This window comes from Panulirus ornatus, chromosome 50 (assembly GCF_036320965.1).
Source record: "Panulirus ornatus isolate Po-2019 chromosome 50, ASM3632096v1, whole genome shotgun sequence".
NCBI classification, from domain to species: Eukaryota; Metazoa; Arthropoda; class Malacostraca; order Decapoda; family Palinuridae; genus Panulirus; species Panulirus ornatus.
The window spans coordinates 1451080-1473474 of NC_092273.1; the positions used below are offsets into that span (position 1 = coordinate 1451080).

The 22395-nt window shown below is 42.9% G+C and overlaps 1 protein-coding gene across 5 annotated transcripts in view; it reads right to left on the reverse strand.

Moving 5' to 3' along the window:
* Nucleotides 1-654: 654 nt before the first annotated feature.
* shep (alan shepard) overlaps nucleotides 655-22395 on the reverse strand; it is a 336340-nt gene continuing 314599 nt past the window's right edge. For all 5 annotated transcript variants that reach the window (XM_071691043.1, XM_071691040.1, XM_071691045.1 and 2 more), the window contains 4 exons: nucleotides 21250-21420; nucleotides 12604-12702; nucleotides 10633-10801; nucleotides 655-2878 (listed from right to left, as the gene is read on the reverse strand). In XM_071691043.1, coding sequence (XP_071547144.1) covers nucleotides 10637-10801; nucleotides 12604-12702; nucleotides 21250-21420 — 435 coding nt within the window. In that variant the 3' untranslated portion in view covers nucleotides 655-2878; nucleotides 10633-10636. The remainder of the gene's footprint in view (nucleotides 2879-10632; nucleotides 10802-12603; nucleotides 12703-21249; nucleotides 21421-22395) is intronic.

Consider the following 22395-nt stretch of genomic DNA (forward strand, 5'->3'; position numbering starts at 1 on the left):
GTTCACTATTATATTTTCAAAGGCTTCATCCCCCTCCAAACTTGGTAATGCTAGTGTATTATTGTCCTCTACAGTGTTAACACTTTTAAACTTATCGTTCAATTCCTCACATATTTCCTCATCATCCTCGAGAATTCTTCCCTCAGAGTCCCTCAGCCTGATTAGTTACTCTTTCACCAAGTTTGTTCCTAATAACCCAAATGCAAAAATTTTGGTCAGTCCTTTGCTTTTTCCAAAAGGCTTTTTCTTAAAATCTCTTTACTCCTCCCTCCTTACTTTGCAATACTCTTTCCTTGCTCTCCTGTATCTTTCATATGCTGGCTGCATGAAGTGTGTGTGTGTGTGTGTGTGTGTGTGTGTGTGTGTGTGTGTTGTTCAACCAATAAGTACAAATAAACAGATACATGTATTTTTTGGTGTAATACATGTAAATAAATATTTCAGAGACACACATACACATACATAGTCTTTTTACTGAGCAGCACAACTTGTGAATACGACTCTTGGGCTCATGAAGGAAATTTGAGCCAATAAGCTGATTAACATTAAATACCACTTTACCAATATTTCTCTTAGCTATCTCACAGGAAAAAAGAGGGATATCAATTAAGTGGAATCTAAGGACTCAGGCAGCAAATCTTGTTAAAGGCATAATTAGAATGGAGTCTAATTTATATTTTGAAGCTCTTAAATCCTTTTTTAAATGGCAAGTACAAGAAAATGTTACTAATTATTATTGAGGTGTAATGCTTTCTATTTCAGTAATACAGTATATCAGAAAATAAGTTATTTGTTTCTCATTCACATAGTGGGAAATAATATTTACAAGTGCTTTCAGCGTAAAAAAACTGTGGAACAAGAGATTTATTCATCACTGTTTACCAACTGAATTAATAATCCTTATATCTTATGTATATCTTGCAAAATACTTGCAATGAACATGAGTGTATGGAAGTCAACTTTTCAGAGTCTACTTAACTATGCTGGGTGAATTGTGGTTGACAGTAGCCACGAGGATCAGTAGGGCTGTGTTCGACAATGAACTTCCTATATATTACCTACCCTCTGTCTGAAAGGTACAGGTTCATTAAGAGAGCTCATTGCTCTTTGCCAATCTGTAAGATTTCTATCAACTTTCTTCTACTACTGTAGATGTCGAACACAGCTAAAGACTGCAATGAGAGTGGCCACACTGACTCAATTGTGTGAAAATAGGTTTTGGGAAGGATAGGTAACTACAGAGAAAAGTAAAGAATTATGATAAATCAATAGAGGCAGATTTGTATACACTGCTGAGGAGCAAATGTTGGCAATTGTTGTCAAGATAAGAAACAAGAGCAAATGTATAATGTTAGCAGTTGTCAAGATAAGAAACAAAAGTAAATATATAATGTTGGCAGTGGTCAAGATCAGAAACAAGAGTAAATGTATAATGTTGGCAGCTGTTGTCAAAATCAGAAACAGCAGTAAATGTATAATGTTGGCAGCTGTTGTTAAAAAGCAAAAGTAAATGTATAAGGTTGGCAGTTGCTGTCAAGATAAGAAACAAGAGTAAATGTATAATGTCGGCAGTCAAGATAAAAAACAAAAGTGAATTTATAATGTTGACAGTTGTTGTCAAGAAACAAGAATAAATATATAATGTTGGCAGTTGCTGTCAAGATAAGAAACGAATAAATGTATAATGTTGGCAATTATCAAGATAAGACATGAGCTAATGCATAATGTTGGCAGTTGTCATGATAAAAACAAGAGTAATTGTATAAAGCTGGCAATTGCTGTCAAGAAACATGAATAAACGTATAATGTTGGCAGTTGTCAAGATTAGAAAGAAGAATAATTGCACAACTTTGGCAGATTTTGTCAACATAAGAAACAAGAATAAGTGTATAATGTTGGCAGTCATCTCAATAAAAAACAAGAGTAAATGTTTTATATTGGCAGTTGCTGTTTAGATAAGAAACAAGAGAAGAAACAGCCTGTCTTCATTCTCTATACCTTAGAACTCATTTCTACAAGCAGGCTCCTGTAAATAACACATAAAAAAGTAAATAAATAATGTAAATATTCACATTCAGACACTTCCCGAAATGAAAAATAATTTAGAGCACTAATCGTGATGATGCAGAAGTAGATCACAAGATTCAAAAATTTTTCTATCATGTGTCATTTACCTTATATTGAAAATTTTCATCATCATTTCTAAGGTTTCTCACAATGTAGTTCAAGTAACAAAACATGAAATACATTTCATTTCTAATAAGTATCCCAAGAAGTTGCACTTGCTTTACACGAAATAACTTTCTACACTAGTCATTCTAACTTCTTTCTAAGTGAATCACAGGTCTTACATCACGGCCCAAACTCCTAATCACACCACCTGGCCACTACACACTGATACCTGATTTGGGGTGGAAAATCAATTCCCATTTGCAGCTGGCTGGCAAAGGATAGTAACAATGCTCAAGCAGTGGCTTCAGGAACATGGGCCATAATGCTTACTATCCTGGCAGCGTGAACTCAAGTAATGCTGGAGGTGCACTGACTCAAGTATTGCTGGCACTCATTATGGAATTCATTGTTAGCTCTCTTTTCACGCTTTTCTGGGAATGAACCCATTTCCCACATGATTTTTCTAACCATGGAATTCCACAACAGAGACAGGTGAATGATGGATCACATGATTTGCCTAGTTCATACTAGTTAATCATGTCTGTACAGAGTTGTTTTGTTGGCAAACAACTACTTGAAATGTGTTTAACTGAAATAATGAGATGGGAGTTTGGCCCATAGAGTGTGGACAACGTGATTCTTCTTGAATTCCTCCCATTCTTCAGAAGGACAATGCAGTCATTAACAAGAATTCCTAACTCCAGGCCTGAAAAGGTAAAAATTATATAAATCTTACAAGACAAAGATAAAAGTGAAACAACAATAAACAAGCACATGTCATATGAAAATGAACATAAGTAGATTAAGATATATCTTAATTGATTATCACTGGGATCACAAACACTGCTGCATAACCAAAAATATAACCAATAAGTTTTAAAATATCTTCCGTTTTCTCTAGGATCACAAACACTGCTGCATAACCAATAATATAAGTTTTAATATATCTTCAATTTTCCCTAAGATCACAAACACTGCTGCATAATAAAAAATATAATCAATAACATATTTTCAGGAGGATCCAAACAGTGTAGCATAACCAAAAATATAAATAATACTATTTGCATAAAAAAATAAATATTCTTTTTTTTTTTTTGCTTTGTCGCTGTCTCCCGCGTTTGCGAGGTAGCGCAAGGAAACAGACGAAAGAAATGGCCCAACCCACCCCCATACACATGTATATACATACGTCCACACACGCAATATACATACCTACACAGCTTTCCATGGTTTACCCCAGACGCTTCACATGCCTTGATTCAATCCACTGACAGCACGTCAACCCCGGTATACCACATCGCTCCAATTCACTCTATTCCTTGCCCTTCTTTCACCCTCCTGCATGTTCAGGCCCCGATCACACAAAATCTTTTTCACTCCATCTTTCCACCTCCAATTTGGTCTCCCTCTTCTCCTCGTTCCCTCCACCTCCGACACATATATCCTCTTGGTCAATCTTTCCTCACTCATTCTCTCCATGTGACCAAACCATTTCAAAACACCCTCTTCTGCTCTCTCAACCACGCTCTTTTTATTTCCACACATCTCTCTTACCCTTACGTTACTTACTCAATCAAACCAACTCACACCACACATTGTCCTCAAACATCTCATTTCCAGCACATCCATCCTCCTGCGCACAACTCTATCCATAGTCCACGCCTCGCAACCATACAACATTGTTGGAACCACTATTCCTTCAAACATACCCATTTTTGCTTTCCGAGATAATGTTCTCGACTTCCACACATTCTTCAAGGCTCCCAGAATTTTCGCCCCCTCCCCCACCCTATGATCCACTTCCACTTCCATGTTTCCATCCGCTGACAGATCCACTCCCAGATATCTAAAACACTTCACTTCCTCCAGTTTTCCTCCATTCAAACTCACCTCCCAATTGACTTGACCCTCAACACTACTGTACCTAATAACCTTGCTCTTATTCACATTTACTCTTAACTTTCTTCTTTCACACACTTTACCAAACTCAGTCACCAGCTTCTGCAGTTTCTCACATGAATCAGCCACCAGCGCTGTATCATCAGCGAACAACAACTGACTCTCTTCCCAAGCTCTCTCATCCCCAACAGACTTCATACTTGCCCCTCTTTCCAAAACTCTTGCATTCACCTCCCTAACAACCCCATCCATAAACAAATTAAACAACCATGGAGACATCACACACCCCTGCCGCAAACCTACATTCACTGAGAACCAATCACTTTCCTCTCTTCCTACACGTACACATGCCTTACATCCTCGATAAAAACTTTTCACTGCTTCTAACAACTTTCCTCCCACACCATATATTCTTAATACCTTCCACAGAGCATCTCTATCAACTCTATCATATGCCTTCTCCAGATCCATAAATGCTACATACAAATCCATTTGCTTTTCTAAGTATTTCTCACATACATTCTTCAAAGCAAACACCTGATCCACACATCCTCTACCACTTCTGAAACCACACTGCTCTTCCCCAATCTGATGCTCTGTACATGCCTAAATAAATATATCCAAAAATAAATATATCCAATTATATAAGTTTGAAAGCATGAAAAACTCTTTCTTTTTGGGGTAGTGTCCCTTGAACTTTGATAGAATCTCTAAGTTCCCTTGAGGTTAGAAACCTATGAACCCCTGCCTTCTGGTGAATAAAATGCCTTTCTCCCCTTCCCAATCACACTCATTCAATGCTGATGGCCTACTGACTTGGCTTGGGTTCACTTATCAATCTTTATGGGACACTAACCTGGAGAGAAGTTTTTCATAATTCAAAAGTCAGATTTCTCTTCAGAGTCAAACTGTCACTCAAACTTTGAGGACATGGAAAATGAGGATTACAGAAGCACTTTTTTAAAAAGAGGATAAAGTAAGGTAGAAGACACATTGCCTTAAAAGTCATCTTATAGCACACCAAGGTTCATGTGACCCAAAGGTGGCAACCCCAGGGCTACCCAAACTTGATCATACCACCTAAAATAAATTACTATTAAGTGATATGTTGGAGGAATACCAGGGGTCAATGCAGTTGATCTCCATGAAAAGGTTTCTCAGTAAGGCCACAAACAAGGATACCTCCCAAAAATCATGATATATCCAGACCCACCTTGATCTTAAAGCCCTTTTACAAAATTAGTTACCTAATCACTATCATGACATCCCAGTTCTGTTATATTAGTGATATCTCAACTGTGTATTTTCATTCGAGAGGCTGCCTAAATTCAATAAAATTTTCTTTATTCTATCAATTTACAAGGTTCCCTAAGGCAGAACAGGTAGAACAGACTGAACCAGAAAAAGCTTGTTTCCATAAGCCCCAAGTCAATCAGTATGTGATAGGTATGTAGGCTGAGGGCAAACTGAAGAACAAAAATATCAAATTCAAGGGAAATTTAAACAATATGGGAGTAGATAGGAAGATGAAATGATTGACTTTGATTCTGAGGGTATCCCAAGGGAGAATGATAACACCATGGGTGCAATGGAGTACTCACACTTTTTTGATAATGTGGTAGTGAAGAAGTTTCTTTTATGAGTAAACCACTTGAAAGACAAAGAAAAAACATTAAGGGCACTGCCAGGGACCATGAAAAATGCAAAAAGGTATCATAAGGGGATCCACTGAGCAAAATGAGGAAGCTAGAGGTCTGTGCTAGGAACGGTAAGAAATGCCGGAAAGAAATAAAAGTATGCAACATGACAGTGTAGTAAATTTCAAAATCTGGAAGATGCACTCAGCAGAATACACAGGCAGAAAATGAAAAAACTAAAAAAGGTCTTCAGAATGAAAGATGACTGCTCAGCCAAAAAAGTTTAAATAACTGACAAACATAAACCTAGAAATCTTGGAGCATTGAGGCAAAATGATATATTATACAGGGTCATTGAGGAGGCAGCAGATGCAGTCAGAGACAGGTCATTTAAGAAAGCAAGTCGCATATTAGAAGATTTAAAAATGCAAGTTTTGTCAACAACAGCTGTGCAACGACAAAAGTACAGAATCTGATAAAGGAAAAGATAAGGAGGAGGGTATAGCAAGACTGTAAGAGATAGCAAAAAATAAGTTGGGTCACTAACCAGATAAGGGAGGTCATGCAGGGTGTGGCACACAAGTAAAAGTCAATAACAGTCTGGGGCTGGAGGATGATTGCCCACCAGACTATGAGGAAAGAGTAACCAAAGAAGGACAGAAGGTCCAGGAATTGCTCTAGACAATGGATTTAATAGAAGCAACCAAAAAAATTAAAAAAGGAGAATGGGGGAACAGAGATGAGACACTGGTGGAAGGCTATTTAGGGCAAGATCTGACATGGAAATGTGTCTATGAGGTACTTAAACAGGAAAGTAAACTTACCAGAAAGGGAGAGTTCAAAAGTGTCTCTAAGGAATGACAGGCCAAGGGATGCGAGAGAGACATCCAAGAACCGGCAAAAAGCAAAAAATAGGAGGCGTCAGATCTGGTCAGAGGGAGGAACTACACCCTAACCTCTAGTACACAGAGGCAAGAACTAGCTATGCTTTTTTCTTTTCTATCAAGGTGAAGATGCACTCGACAGGATGGTGATAATAGGCTGAACTCAACATGTCTGAATAACATTGTTGTACTTCAAATAATTACCAGATAATGTGAATCCAACCTTATTTACTAACTTAAATACTCCGAAGAACTATAACAATGTATACCAGATGTACATGGAAAAAAATGAAGAACAATACAGGTGGTGAAGGAAGCAACAAGACGCTCCCTTCTAGGACATAGTAAAATATTGATTATGGGGGATTTCAATTTCTGGGAGATGTAGAGTCATGGAGACAAAAAATTTCTTGAAAGTATAAAGGGGAACTTCCTGTGTCAACCTGTAAAAAAAGTATACAAGAACTAGGGAAGATAATATGCTACCTCTACTAGACCTTGTATTTGCTCACTGTAGCATGGAAAAAGAATACATGAAGTATGATGCTCCTATTGGAAAGAGTGATCATGTAGTGCCTGTTTTTTAATGTACAAAGATGAAGGATGCAAAAGAAGGATTAAAGAGGACACATGAACCACAGGTAATACAGTGAAGTAAGAGCAACATGGAACTGATCGAGTTCTATGAGAATACTGATTGTAGGAGAGGGCTCTATAATAAAAGTATGGGACAGTGTTGCAGATGATTTTGTAAAATATTCATTGGATGGGTCAGAACATGGGTACCTCTGATGACCAATAGGGGAGGAGGATCAAAATGAAGAAAGAGATATGGTTCAATGAGAAATGTCATAAAATGAGAGGGAGCTCAAGGATGTAATATGGAGAGGATATATAAAAGGCAATGAAGCCAGACAATATATGAAAGATACATGAGAGTAGGGTATAAGTATTGCAAAGTAAGGAGGGAGGAGCAAAGACTTTGAAAGCAGCATTGTGGGAAAAGCAAAAGACAATCCAAACCTTTTACATAAGTTCATCAGCAACAAACTCCTGTTGAAAGAGCAACTAATCAAGGCGACTAAAAGGGGAGGGGGCGGGGGGCTGGAAACCCTCCCCTCTCGTTTTTTTTAATTTTCCAAAAGAAGGAACAGAGAAGGGGGCCAGGTGAGGATGTTCCCTCAAAGGCCCCAGTCCTTTGTTCTTAACGCTACCTTGCTAACACGGGAAATGGCGAATAGTTTGAGAGAACAATGAAATAGGTGGGTTGAATGATCAGTTTAAGAATGTCTGCATGGTGCAGGACAACAATTCAACAGCATTACCATGGTGGATGGGGGATAAAGTTTTGGAACATAAAAGTAATCAACAGAAATGACATAACCAGGATATCAAAATAACATGACCCATATAAGCCCATGGTCCTGATAAAGTCTCCCCACACATGCAGTAAGAATGTGCACTTGCCAGACCACTTGAAATGTTCATTAAGTCATCAGTGATAGGTGCAGTTCCAAAGATGTGAAAGAGGTCAAATATTGTGCTTATTGTAGAAAGGGAATTGGGGAAACAGCACTGAGTGAAAGGCCAGTCTTAAGAACAAGTGTGGTTTGTCAACATTGAAAAAGATAATCAAATAGCAAATGAATGACTACTTGCAAAAGAAGAAGCCTTTCTACTGGCAAACATCTTAGTTTTATGGAAACAAGGTCATATATAACAGTCTTCTATATTTCTATGAAGAGCAACTCCATCTTACAGGAGAGCAAAGTGGCCAGCCTTCACACAGCACATGGATACAAAGCTCCAAACTTCAGTACAGATAATTTCCCATTCCTAAATAATGTTTTTTTCTCACTTCATCATCTCCAACTAAGCCAGCAAAAAGTACATACCATAGGGACATAGAATGAAATATAACTAAACCTAACCCACATGTTACACACCTCATGAAAAAAGAAACCAGCTTTGAAAGAACTCCCTCACAATCAGAAGAAACCAAAAAAGTGATCTAAACTCTTAATAACATCAATACCCTAATCACTGAAAGACAAATTGAAAACCGGCATTCCTTCTTCCACAAAATGGACCACAAGACCCAGAGCAACCAACTCTGGTGCAAAATAATGAATATCCACACTGACTGCACCAATCTGGCCTCCACATATAAAGCAATCCTGACCCATTTCAATGACATCCCTTCTCCCAAATAACACAAACATACTAATGAGACACTACTGAAAAATCAGCCACAAACAAACTACAGCCCTATACAAGAAAGTATGGAAAACCTAAACAAAATCTATCTAGAAACAAATGCCCAATCACCCTTCACCCCCATTAATACAAATCACTTCATTAAAGAAATTTAAAGAAGTCTCGTGTTACAGGTCCTGACACCATGTAAAAATCCCAAACTTGCCAACTTCATACCATTACGAAGCCTCCAAAGCACCTAACTCCCCCACCTCCTACAACTCTACATCACTGCTATCCTTAGCATCTAAACTCTGTGAAAAACCATTCCACAACAGAAACAAACAAAACATCCCACTCTCACCCACATAGCATGACTTCAGACTCAAATAATACTGACAAGATTTTCGTACTCATCCATGTGCCATCTGCAAACAATGGCATGAGAACGTGATTTGTTTTTGCATTTCTGTCATGTAAAGAATGAGGGACAGGAAAGGTGCAAGTACAGTTCCTCAGGGGAATGAACTTTGTATCACAGGGGAACTGAAATAGTCTAGTTTACATTTTAGTTAAAATGTTGCAGATCCATTTTCCAGTTTTACTGGTTATTCTTATCTTCCACATTTTAAGTGCTATGTTGCCATGGCAAAAATGCTCTAGCAAAGTCTCAGTATACCACATTAGCATCTTGTTTGTTTTCCAAAGCCCATGCAATCTTATCAAAGTGAAGCAACTGAAAAAGGTAAGATCTTCCTACCATGAATTCACGTTATCACAGGGTTAAGAAGACTGTTCAGTTCCACAATGTCGGTCAATATGGCTATAAGGAATCTCCCAAAGATTTTCATAACATGCACTGTCAGTGCTATTGGTTGGTATTCTTTTGGAATTGCATTGCTTCCCCCCTTTATTGAGAGGAGTGGTGAGTTCCAATTTCATGTTTTTTGGTCACTGAATACCAATTAATATTGCATTTTTACAGTCTCAACCATCTCCAATTAGTCAGTTGTAAAAGTGCACTCTCATCTATTCTTAAGGGGCACAATTAAGTCTTGCACTTTATCAAAAGTAGTCTGGGTTATTTCTTATCTCATCAATGGTTCTTTCCTCTTCTTCCTTGTCCTATGATTCATCGGTTCATCTGACAAGTTTTCTTTCCTTTGCTGGGTGGGATATGGCTTCTTTAAAAGGTATGCAACTCTTTTTAGCCTCTTATATAATAAAGGTGATTAGAGTCACTGAGAAAAATATTGAAAAGGGACCACCCAAAGACAACTTGCCAAGTTTAGTTAAAATCAACCTTCTTAAATATAAATATACATAGGAAGACCTTCCAACACAAGCTAACTTCTTGAATACAAATATAGTACAGTAGGCCTTCCAACACAAGCTAACTTCTAGAATATAGATATACAGAGGTAGGTTTACCAACACAAGCTAACAGTAACTGTTTCATTTGTATCTCATCATAGTAACTAACACGATTCTATGCACATGTTTTAATTTGTTGACTTTTTTTTCCAGTACAATGTGAAATGTACAAAGATGGGCAGTCAAGGTAAGCCTCTACATGTACACATAATTCCAAAGAACTTCAAGACATCTGATAACTGTAACACTGTACATAATAAAGGTTGAAACTTCTACCTAGTGTAGCCAGATCACCTATGCATTTAAGTTGAAAACACTTCTGTCTGATACCACTGTAAACAACAATCTCTTACAGTCACTTTCAGTCTAATCCATGAATTTCATCAAAATCTTACAGACAGTTTATGTCTGATATGTGGATTCTGCAAAAGAGAAGTTCTCTGATACTAACATGCAATTCAAGTACTCACAATGTTACTTAGGCTGCGGCTGGCACTGGACTGGGCCAGGGGTGGCTGGATAAGGTTGATATTCATCTGGGGAATGCGCAGTGGAGTCTTCTATCATGGCCATGTGCTGCATCATTGGGGTGTAGGGTGAGGCTGGGTATCCTCCACTGGTCGTCAAGTATCCTCCTTGCTGCAAATATTCACACACATTTTAAAAAAGTTAAACCACAGTTATACCTTCAATAAATACATATGTACATATATACTTAGTAAATAGTCTCAAAATGTTACATACTCATTTCAAGATACCTTTTTCACATGTAATTGATGGAAAATAAAATTAATGACTTTATCCACAAAATTGCATTTCTTTTTTGAGGCTCTGAACTTATTCAAAATATAGGCATCTGTATATAACCATAATCCATTGTTTCTCTTAATGGAAAACTTAAACAAATGAAAGAAATCAAAACCTGTACTCCCTTACTCTTACATAAAACACATCTCCCACACAAATCACTGACATTACATAATCAAGAATAATTGCCAAAATATTTATCAAACTTCAGTTCCAAAAAATCTAATACTATAATCTTATCTATTTAAAACTGCCATTATCACCAAGAATGTGTATAACACCAAAATAAATCATATCACTTTCCTCTAAGTCTATGTCTATCCACATCTCTGTCATTCACTGGGAACTCCTTGTGAAGCTGTATTCCCCTTAAGCCTTCCTGGGTCCTCTTATCATTATACTCACTCAGTTTGCCTTCCCACAACGTCAGTTGTCCTTCCCTTAATCACTGGTCTTTTCTCACTCTCCAATAATTTTTCATTATGAACCTATTATCATGAATCCTCTTCAAAAGACCAAAGCCCTTCAAGATATTTTGCTTGACCCACTCAGCAACAACACAATTTGACCCACTCTGCAACAATGCTTGGGACAGTCTGTGATGCCATTGCTTGACCTACACAAAACACCACTGTTTGATCCACTCTAAAAAACCAAAGTTGGCCCAATCTGCAACACCAATGCTTGACCCACTCTGTGATACCACTGCTCGACCCACTCTGAGACATCAATGCTTGACCCACTCTGGGACATCAATGCTTGACCCACTCTGAGACAACAATGGTTGACCCACTCTGAGACATCAATGCTTGACCCACTCTGAGACATCAATGCCTGACCCACTCTGAGACACCAATGCTTGACCCACTCTGAGACACTAATGGTTGACCCACTCTGAGACATCAATGCTTGACTCACTCTGAGACATCAATGCTTGACTCACTCTGAGACATCAATGCCTGACCCACTCTGCAACACTAATGCTTGACCCACACTAGGACAACACATTCCAGGTCTTTCCCTCTGCCTGACATGCACCATCTATTACACATTTCAACATTACTTACTCCATTGCATATGCTAATATCACAACCATCCTTTACATATTTCATTTCAACATCACGAATACTACAACTGCCTGTTATATTTCAGCTGAGACCATGTTTTACACTAAAGGTTAATGATGGGAGGCTTAAACTATCCCTCTTTCTTTTTTCTTTCCATCTCAACATTCTTTCATTAACATTTTCCCTAAGGTTCCACTTACTTCCTCCCTTAAACAGCTCTCTCCTTCATTTATCCTTCCATTGTACTGTGGTACAATGGAAGGATACAAACTTGTCACTGGCAGTCATAGGTAGGTGGCCCTTCCAAAAACTGACCACCTCTCGTAACCTCGCACTTCAGCTCACTTTCTATCTACTGTGTCTGGTACTGCAGAGTTTTATTACTTCACTGTTCTCCTTTCACAAACCATCATGTTGCATCAATTACTTCTACCTTCCTTTTTAACACATCATGTAAACCTTATCTAACATCTGCAATTTCTTAAGTCTGCTTGCAGCACCATATAACCTGCAAATAAGCTAATTACAAATGATCATGCTATTCAAAATCCAAATTTATGTACTTACAGAACCAGGTGTAAGATGAAGTTGCTGCATGTGTGTCGTCAGTGCAGGTATGACAGGGGAATATGGCATCTGACTTGTATCCATAGGTGTCTGCATCATCTACCAAATAATTTTGACCACTAAGTTGTTACATGAAACTAGCATAAGAGATGAATCCCTACATCATAAAACACAACACAACATAATTCATGTGCATCTTATTAGATCTTCTAACCTTAATGACTTGTTTGGTTCCCTATGCTTAATGACTTGTACAGTGATGAAGCTGATAACAGAGTGCTGCCTACAAGCTAATATCAACCACATAAATAACAGTCATCCTTTTGTGTTTCAGTTCTGATGGAATCATCTGAGACTAAGTAAGTAAGTATTGGGCATTTCATCTAAAATCATGGACACATGCCCACTTCCCTAACAGTCAAGACACATTACAAACCATGCCTCTGTCATCACATGCTTATTAGGGAAGGCAGCACCTCCACTAAGTTATTTAATAAATACCAAAGGATGAGTATATAACATGTTGAGAGCTTTTTTCTATATGAGATAACCTTAATATACACTTTACATGAACAAAATAATTGAAAATGACTCCCAATGAATGCTGATTTCAATCACACCTCCACACCAAGTGAAGATGTATCAAATCTACACTGAATATGATAAGAAACTGACACAGCAAAGAATTATACTTATGAACTCTGTGGTCACAATGCAATACAGGTACGACAGGTTAAACCTTAACTTTGCCTGACTTGCATGGGTCCAAACTGAGCACTTCACCTCACACATTACATCTTTGGACCAGATATGTTCAGTGGGTTTCACTCAGGGACAGTGAGCTCCAGAGAAGGTGAGTGAGACTACGGCCTGGGTTAGCATGGGCTACATCCATACCTCTAACATACAGGCCTAATTCCCCATCATCATGGCCCACATCAATCACATAGCCCTACAGCCAACAACCTGTTTGATATCCCATCATCTTGTCCTACATCCCATCACTTAGCCTAAGGGCCCATCAACTAACCCCACAACTCTAGTCTGCAGCCCCCCACAACTTATCTCTTAATGCAGCATCCCAATCAATAAGCCCATACCTAAATCACCTCTCTTACACTCCCATCACCCGATCCCATATCCCTACTCCCTAGCCCATGCTCTCTCACTTAGTCACACACTGCTATCACCTATCCAACACCCCTACTTCCTACCCCACAGTCCCTAAATTAGTCCCACATTTTTATCATCTATCCTGAAACCTCTACTCCCTACCCCACACTCTCTAAATCAGTCCCACATTCCTACCATCTATCCCCACACACCTACGCCCTAGCCTCACACCCTATTCATCTATCCTCACATCCCCATGACCTGGCTGCACACACCCAGCATGACCTGGCTGCACATCCCCAGCATGGCCTGGCTGCACACACCCAGCATGACCTGACTGCACACACCCAGCATGACCTGGCTGCACACACCCAGCATGGCCTGGCTCCCCATCCCCAGCATGACCTGGCTGGACACACCCAGTATGACCTGGCTGCGCACACCCTGCATGACCTGGCTCCACATCCCCAGCATGACCTGCTGGCTGCACATCCCCAGCATGACCTGGCTGCAAACACCCAGCATGGCCTGGTTGCACACACCCAGCATGACCTGGCTGCACATCCCCAACATGACCTGGCTGCAAACACCCAGCATGACCTGGCTGCACACACCCAGCATGACCTGGCTGCACACACCCAGCATGACCTGGCTGCACATACCTAGCATGACCTGGCTGCACAACCCCAGCATGACCTGGCTGCACATCCCCAGCATGACCTGGCTGCAAACACCCAGCATGACCTGGCTGCACATCCCCAGCATGACCTGCTGGCTGCACATCCCCAGCATGACCTGGCTGCACACACCCAGCATGACCTGGCTGCAAACATCCAGCATGACCTGGCTGCACACACCCAGCATGACCTGGCTGCACATCCCCAGCATGACCTGGCTGCAAACACCCAGCATGACCTGGCTGCACACACCCAGCATGACCTGGCTGCACACATTCAGCATGACCTGGCTCCACATCCCCAGCATGACCTGGCTGCACACACCCAGCATGACCTGTCTACACACCCCCAGCAAGACCTGGCTGCACACCCCCAGCATGACCTGGCTGCACACCCCAGAATGACCTGGCTGCACACCCCAGCATGACCTGGCACCACATCCCCAGCATGGCCTGGCTGCACACACCCAGCATGACCTGGCTGCACATCCCCAGCATGACCTGGCTGCAAACACCCAGCATGACCTGGCTGCACACACCCAGCATGACCTGGCTGCACATCCCCAGCATGACCTAGCTACAAACACCCACATTACTTGGCTGCACACACCCAGCATGACCTGGCTGCACATCCCCACCATGACCTGGCTGGACACACCCAGCATGACCTGGCTGCACACACCCAGCATGACCTGGCTGCACACACCCAGCATGACCTGGCTGCACATCCCCAGCATGACCTAGCTGCACATCCCCAGCATGACCTGGCTGCACATCCCCTGCATGGCCTGGCTGCACACACCCAGCATGACCTGGCTTCACACACCCACATGACCTGGCTGCACATCCCCAGCATGACCTGGCTGCACATCCCCAGCATGACCTGGCTGCACATCCCCAGCATGACCTGGCTGCACATCCCCAGCATGACCTGGCTGCACATCCCCAGCATGACCTAGCTGCACATCCCCAACATGACCTGGCTGCAAACATCCAGCATGACCTGGCTGCACACACCCAGCATGACCTGGCTGCACACACCCAGCATGACCTGGCTGCACATCCCCAGCATGACCTGGCTGCACATCCCCAGCATGACCTGGCTGCACACACCCAGCATGAACTGGCTGCACACAACCAGCATGACCTGGCTGCACATCCCCAACATGACCTGGCTGCACACACCCACCATGACCTGGCTACACACCCCCAGCATGACATGGCTCCACATCCCCAGCACGACCTGGCTGCACACCCCAGCACGACCTGGCTGCACACCCCAGCTCCACATCCCCAGCATGACCTGGCTGCACACACCCACCATGACCTGGCTGCACACACCCAGCATGACCTGGCTGCACACACCCAGCATGACCTGGCTGCACATCCCCAGCATGACCTGGCTGCACATCCCCAGCATGACCTGACTGCACATCCCCAGCATGACCTGGCTGCACATCCCCAGCATGACCTGGCTGCACACACCCAGCATGACCTGGCTGCACACACCCAGCATGAACTGGCTGCACACAACCAGCATGACCTGGCTGCACACACCTAGCATGACCTGGCTGCACATCCCCAGCATGACCTGGCTGCACACACCCAGCATGACCTGGCTCCACATCCCCAGCATGACCTGGCTGCACATCCCCAGCATGACCAGGCTGCACACACCCAGAATGACCTGGCTGCACACACCCAGCATGAACTGGCTGCACACAACGAGCATGACCCGGCTGCACATCCCCAACATGACCTGGCTGCACACACCCAGCATGACCTGGCTGCACACACCCAGCATGACCTGGCTGCACATCCCCAGCATGACCTGGCTGCACATCCCCAGCATGACCTGGCTGCACACACCCAGCATGACCTGGCTGCACACCCCAGCATGACCTGGCTGCACATCCCCAGCATGACCTGGCTGGACACACCCAGCATGACCTGGCTGCACATCCCCAGCATGACCTGCTGGCTGCACATCCCCAGCATGACCTGGCTGGACACACCCAGCATGACCTGGCTGCACATCCCCAGCATGACCTGCTGGCTGCACATCCCCAGCATGACCTGGCTGGACACACCCAGCATGACCTGGCTGCACATCCCCAGCATGACCTGGCTGCACATCCCCAGCATGACCTGGCTGCACACACCCAGCATGACCTGGCTGCACACACCCAGCATGACCTGGCTGCACATCCCCAGCATGACCTGGGTGCACACACCCAGCATGACCTGGCTGCACATCCCCAGCATGACCTGGCTGCACATCCCCAGCATGACCTGGCTGCACACACCCAGCATGACCTGGCTGCACACACCCAGCATGACCTGGCTCCACATCCCCAGCATGACCTGGCTGGACACACCCAGCATGGCCTGGCTGCACACACCCAGCATGACCTGGCTGCACATCCCCAGCATAACCTGGCTGCACATCCCCAGCATGACCTGGCTGGACACACCCAGCATGACCTGGCTGCACACACCCAGCATGACCTGGCTGCACATCCCCAGCATGACCTGGCTGCACACACCCAGTATGACCTGGCTGCACACACCCAGCATGACCTGGCTGCACATCCCCAGCATGACCTGGCTGGACACACCCAGCATGACCTGGCTGCACACACCCAGCATGACCTGGCTGCACATCCCCAGCATGACCTGGCTGCACATACCCAGCATGACCTGGCTGCACATCCCCAGCATGACCTGGCTGGACACACCCAGCATGACCTGGCTGCACACACCAGCATGACCTGGCTGCACATCCCCAGCATGACCTGGCTGCACACACCCAGTATGACCTGGCTGCACACACCCAGCATGACCTGGCTGCACATCCCCAGCATGACCTGGCTGGACACACCCAGCATGACTTGGCTGCACACAACCAGCATGACCTGGCTGCACATCCCCAGCATGACCTGGCTGCACACACCCAGTATGACCTGGCTGCACACACCCAGCATGACTTGGCTGCACAACCCCAGCATGACCTGGCAGCACACACCCATCATGACTTGGCTGCACATCCCAGCATGACCTGGCTGCACATCCCCAGCATGACCTGGCTGCACACACCCAGCATGACCTGGCTCCACATCCCCAGCACGACCTGGCTGGACACACCCAGCATGACCTAGCTGCACATCCCCAGCATGACCTGGCTGCACATCCCCAGCATGACCTGGCTGCACATCCCCAGCATGACCTGGCTGCACATCCCCAGCATGACCTGGCTGGACATCCCCAGCATGACCTGGCTGCACACACCCAGCATGACCTGGCTGCACATCCCCAGCATGACTTGGCTGCACATCCCCAGCATGACCTGGCTGCACATCCACAGCATGACCTGGCTGCACACCCCAGCATGACCTAGCTGCACACCCCCAGCATGACCTGGCTCCACATCCCCAGCATGACCTGGCTGCACACACCCAGCATGACCTGGCTGCACACACCCAGCATGACCTAGCTGCACACCCCCAGCATGACCTGGCTCCACATCCCCAGCATGACCTGGCTGCACATCCCCAGCATGACCTGGCTGCACACACCCAGCATGACCCGGCTGCACATCCACAGCATGACCTGGCTGCACACCCCCAGCATGACCTGGCTGCACATCCCCAGCATGACCTGGCTGCACATCCCCAGCATGACCTGGCTGCACATCCCCAGCATGACCTGGCTGCACATCCCCAGCATGACCTGGCTGCACACACCCAGCATGACCCGGCTGCACACACCCAGCATGACCCGGCTGCACACACCCAGCATGACCTGGCTGCACATACCCAGCATGACCTGGCTGCACACCCCAGCATACCTCATCATCTAGTCCCAAACCCCTAGCAGCATACCCCATCATCTAGCCCCAACCCCCTAGCAGCATGCCCCATCATCTCATCCCAAATTCCTAGCAACATATCCCATCATCTAGTCCCAAACTCCTAGCAGCATACCTCATAACCTTGTACCAAGTCCCCATGATCTAGTCCCACATCCTATAACCCAGACCCAAACTCCATCTTCCTCCAACAATGCATCACCTCAACCCACACTCAACCACTTATTCCCTCACCCCAACAGCTAGCCCTACATCCTAACACCTAGTTTCACACCCCATTATTTAGCTCCACATCCCATCACCTACCCAGCTATCTCCCTCACCTATCCCCATAACCTTGTCCTACACCTTACCACCAAATTTCATACACACACTGCCTAACTCAAGCCTTATCACTTATCCCCATACTCTCTTCACCTGGCACAACACCCTAATCTAGCCTTTACCAAAGTACCACAAACCCATCAACCAATCCCATGACTCAATACCTGTACCACTACACTTAGCCCAAGGGTTGGCAAAGTACAGTTCAAGAAGAGCTGAAGACGAAGTCAGTGTCTCTGGCTGTAGTGTATGTCTGTCTCTAGCTGCAGTGTATGTCATTGTCTCTTGAGCTGCAGTGTATGTCAGTGTCTCTGGCTAATGTGTATGTCAGTGTCTCTGGCTAATGTGTATGTCAGTGTTTGTGGAGTTTTAGCATATGTCAGTGTCTCTGTTGCTACAGTGTATCTAATTATTTGTACTGTATGGCCCAATCTCTTTAAGTCTTAACAATCATTTCACTTCTTAAATCTATGTATGCTGTCTGCATTAAATATGTCCTCAGCCAATTTGTTCCATTCCTCCACCACTCCTATGATAAAGAGTATTTCTTTATATGCTTATTTACTTAATTTCATGTCATGTCCTCTGGTTGCTCTATCCCTACATCTCTCTAAGAACAGCCCAATGTCTACTTCTTTTGATTTCTTTTATAAACTAAAAGTCTGTGATTAGGTCACCCATCAGTCTTCTTCCAAGATGGGTAAATTTAAAGCTTCTTTGCCTTTTCCTGTAACTCAGCTCTCTTAATTCTGGTATCATCTTTACTGCCCTCTTCTGGACCTTCTTTATGAGCTCTTTGTTTTTCTTTGAGTGTGGTGACCAAAACTGAGAAGCATATTCTACTTTTGGCTTTAAGAAGAATATGAACAGCTTGCTAAATATTTTCTTATACTTGAAAGCTATTCTAAAATTTGCCAGCAAACAGTTTGTCTCCTTAACTTTTCTCCTAATATGGGACTCTGGTGACAGGTAGGGACAATGTCAACTCCCAAGTAATTCTCACACACAGAATCCTGAAGATTATATTCTGCTGGGTATTACTTATACTAAAGCCATTTTTCATTTTGTTTCACCCTAAACACTTTACATTTGCTTGACCTGAATTTCACTGACCACATTTCAGACCAACTTTAGATTCTGTTTAGGTCTCCTTGTAAGCTGATGCAATCTTCCTCTCTTTTCATTTCCCTCAGGACTCTGCATCATCAGCAAAGATATTCAAGAAAGATCCTATCTATACCTTTAAGCAAGTCTCAGAACCAAACCCTGTGGCACTCTGCTGGTCAACTTAACACTTTTGGAAAAGGCTCCTCTGACATGTATCCTTTGTTCCCTAGCAGTGAGATGATCTATCAATCATAGGACTTTCCCCCTTATTCCTGCTTAGTGATCCAGCTTCTCAGTCAGGCACTTATGTGGTACAATATCAACTGCCTTCTTGAAATCCAGATACACAGTCTATCTAGCCCTCCCTTTTGTCTAGGACTGAGCTTAATCTCTTGAAAATCTCTATAAGGTTAGTCACACATGAATCTCCCTTAACCTTGCTCTTTCTCACTTAAGAAATTCATCCTCCACAGAAAGTCATCTACTTGCTTTCTAATAATCTTTTCCAGAACCTTACACACCATGTTCTGTGGGGCATGGTTGTAAACAGGGAGCTTTGGTTTTGGTGCATTACACATGACAGCTAGAGTATGGATGTAAACAAATGAGGCCTTTTCTTCATCTATTCCTGGCATTACCGTGTTAATATGAAAAACAGCTAACAAGTATGAAAGAGAGAAAGATAATATAAAGGGAAGGACAATATGATACAACTGAATAACCTTACTGCAGAGGGTGCTGCACCCTGGGGGTCAGTAAAAGATCACCATGGGTTAACCATAACTCACAGAAATTCATTTAAGTTAACATATTTAGTCTTACATTGTTATATCTTCTGTTTTCATAGTTTCTTTTATTCATATGTGGTGCCTATACCTTGCTTTTTCAGAGCTCCACTCCTTAAACAAGTCCTTGTTGTCTAGTAAATCAAAATAGATAAAGTTGCAGTCATTACAGGAACCCCCCAAAATTTTCATTATCACACACTAAATTTAATCATCACTTTTGCCTGATGAACAGTCAATGGGCGTTTTCATCACCAGAGCAATATTTTCTTGTTTTTCAAGCTACACCTCCTAACACCACATTTCACTGTGATAGACTGAGGCATGTTGTGATATATCCCATCTGGATATAGTACAAATTATCCCATCTGATGACAGCACCTCCTGGAAAGACAATAAGTTATAGGGGGGGAGGGGGTATTTGCTACAAAAGTGTCATGAAACAGCAATAACTGCAACAATATATTCAGTCTAAGAATGCATAGCTGACCACCATACTAGACTGATGTGATGTGCCAAAAAGACACCATCTGTAGGAGAAAGACAATCATGATGAAGAAATAAACTTCCTTCTACAAACTCTATGTTTAACCCACATTTGAAATCTACTGATACTTTTGCAAATAATATCAAGTATGCTCCTTCTACAGCTATTATAAAGAATGCAACACCTTTGTCTTAAAAGTTTAACTTAATAGCTTTAAAAATAGTTCGAGACAATGGAAAAAATCCAGTAAGATGATTTGTACAGTAATGAATAGTGAAATCCTTACTGGAGGCACATCTATATGTTGCAGTGTCTGAGGTGGCATGATGTAGAATGGTTGAAGGTGATATGGTGGCACCTGGGATGGGGGATACTGCCGGAATGTACCAGGGGCCACCGAAGGCATGAGCGTCCCATTTTGGGGAAGCAGAGATGGCTGGTCATACACTGGAATTTGCTGTGGGAAGAAAATTCATTCTTCAATATCAGTTAACTAAAAGTCACTTCCTATCGAATAAGTGATACCTTGAACACTCTACTTGTATTCAACCTCTGATTACAACCAATTATGCTATAAACAATGAAAACTATTTTAACAAAGAATTTACAGTAATCTTTCTTTTTCTAAAAGTAACCTTTGTAGTCTCGGGACAAACATACCTCTTACAATTTCTGATCAATTTTTCCTTTTCTTTATGGCACCAACATTATTCTAACTTTCTCCATGCCAGTAAAGCCACTCCTGTTGGTTCTATTTTTCCCTCTGATACCATTTAGAAAAATTCCAATACTTCATCCCTGATACATCTCCTTCTGATACAATGCCCATCCCTTTACATTTTTTTTGTACACCCTTTTCCCACTTTGCATAAGCAAAGAATGTGCAGTTTCACCCATGCATGTTTCATTTTTTACATCAGTTTCAAGAAATGCTAGGTGGGAATTCCAGTTAGGAATAAATGTCAGAGATAGATAGATATGCAGATATCTGCGAAAGGAGATGGTCTCAGGGAGAGCAACAAAGATAATAGAATAATGTTACAATATTGCACGACTTGATACATATCTACCATGACAGTGCAAGGGCAACTAAATCATTCCCATTTTTCATTAAGATGAGTTGTCATGATATAATGCAAGACCAGCTGGCTGTGCACCTACCACGTCAGGTACCTGCTATCATTCAGAGTAAGGATACATCATTTACCACTCATTTATTTCTTTACTTCTGCCCACATGAACCAGTCATCATTATAATTAATCTTACAGCCACACTCTGACACTCATGTTGCACAGCTGCCAACTGAGATGTTATGCCCTGGGCCATAAGACTATGTAAATACCTAAGTGTATCTTCATAACTCACAGGAAAAGTAAAAGAACAACTTCTCCAGCTTTTATTTATTTTCCATGACCTCTTCAGGTAAAATAG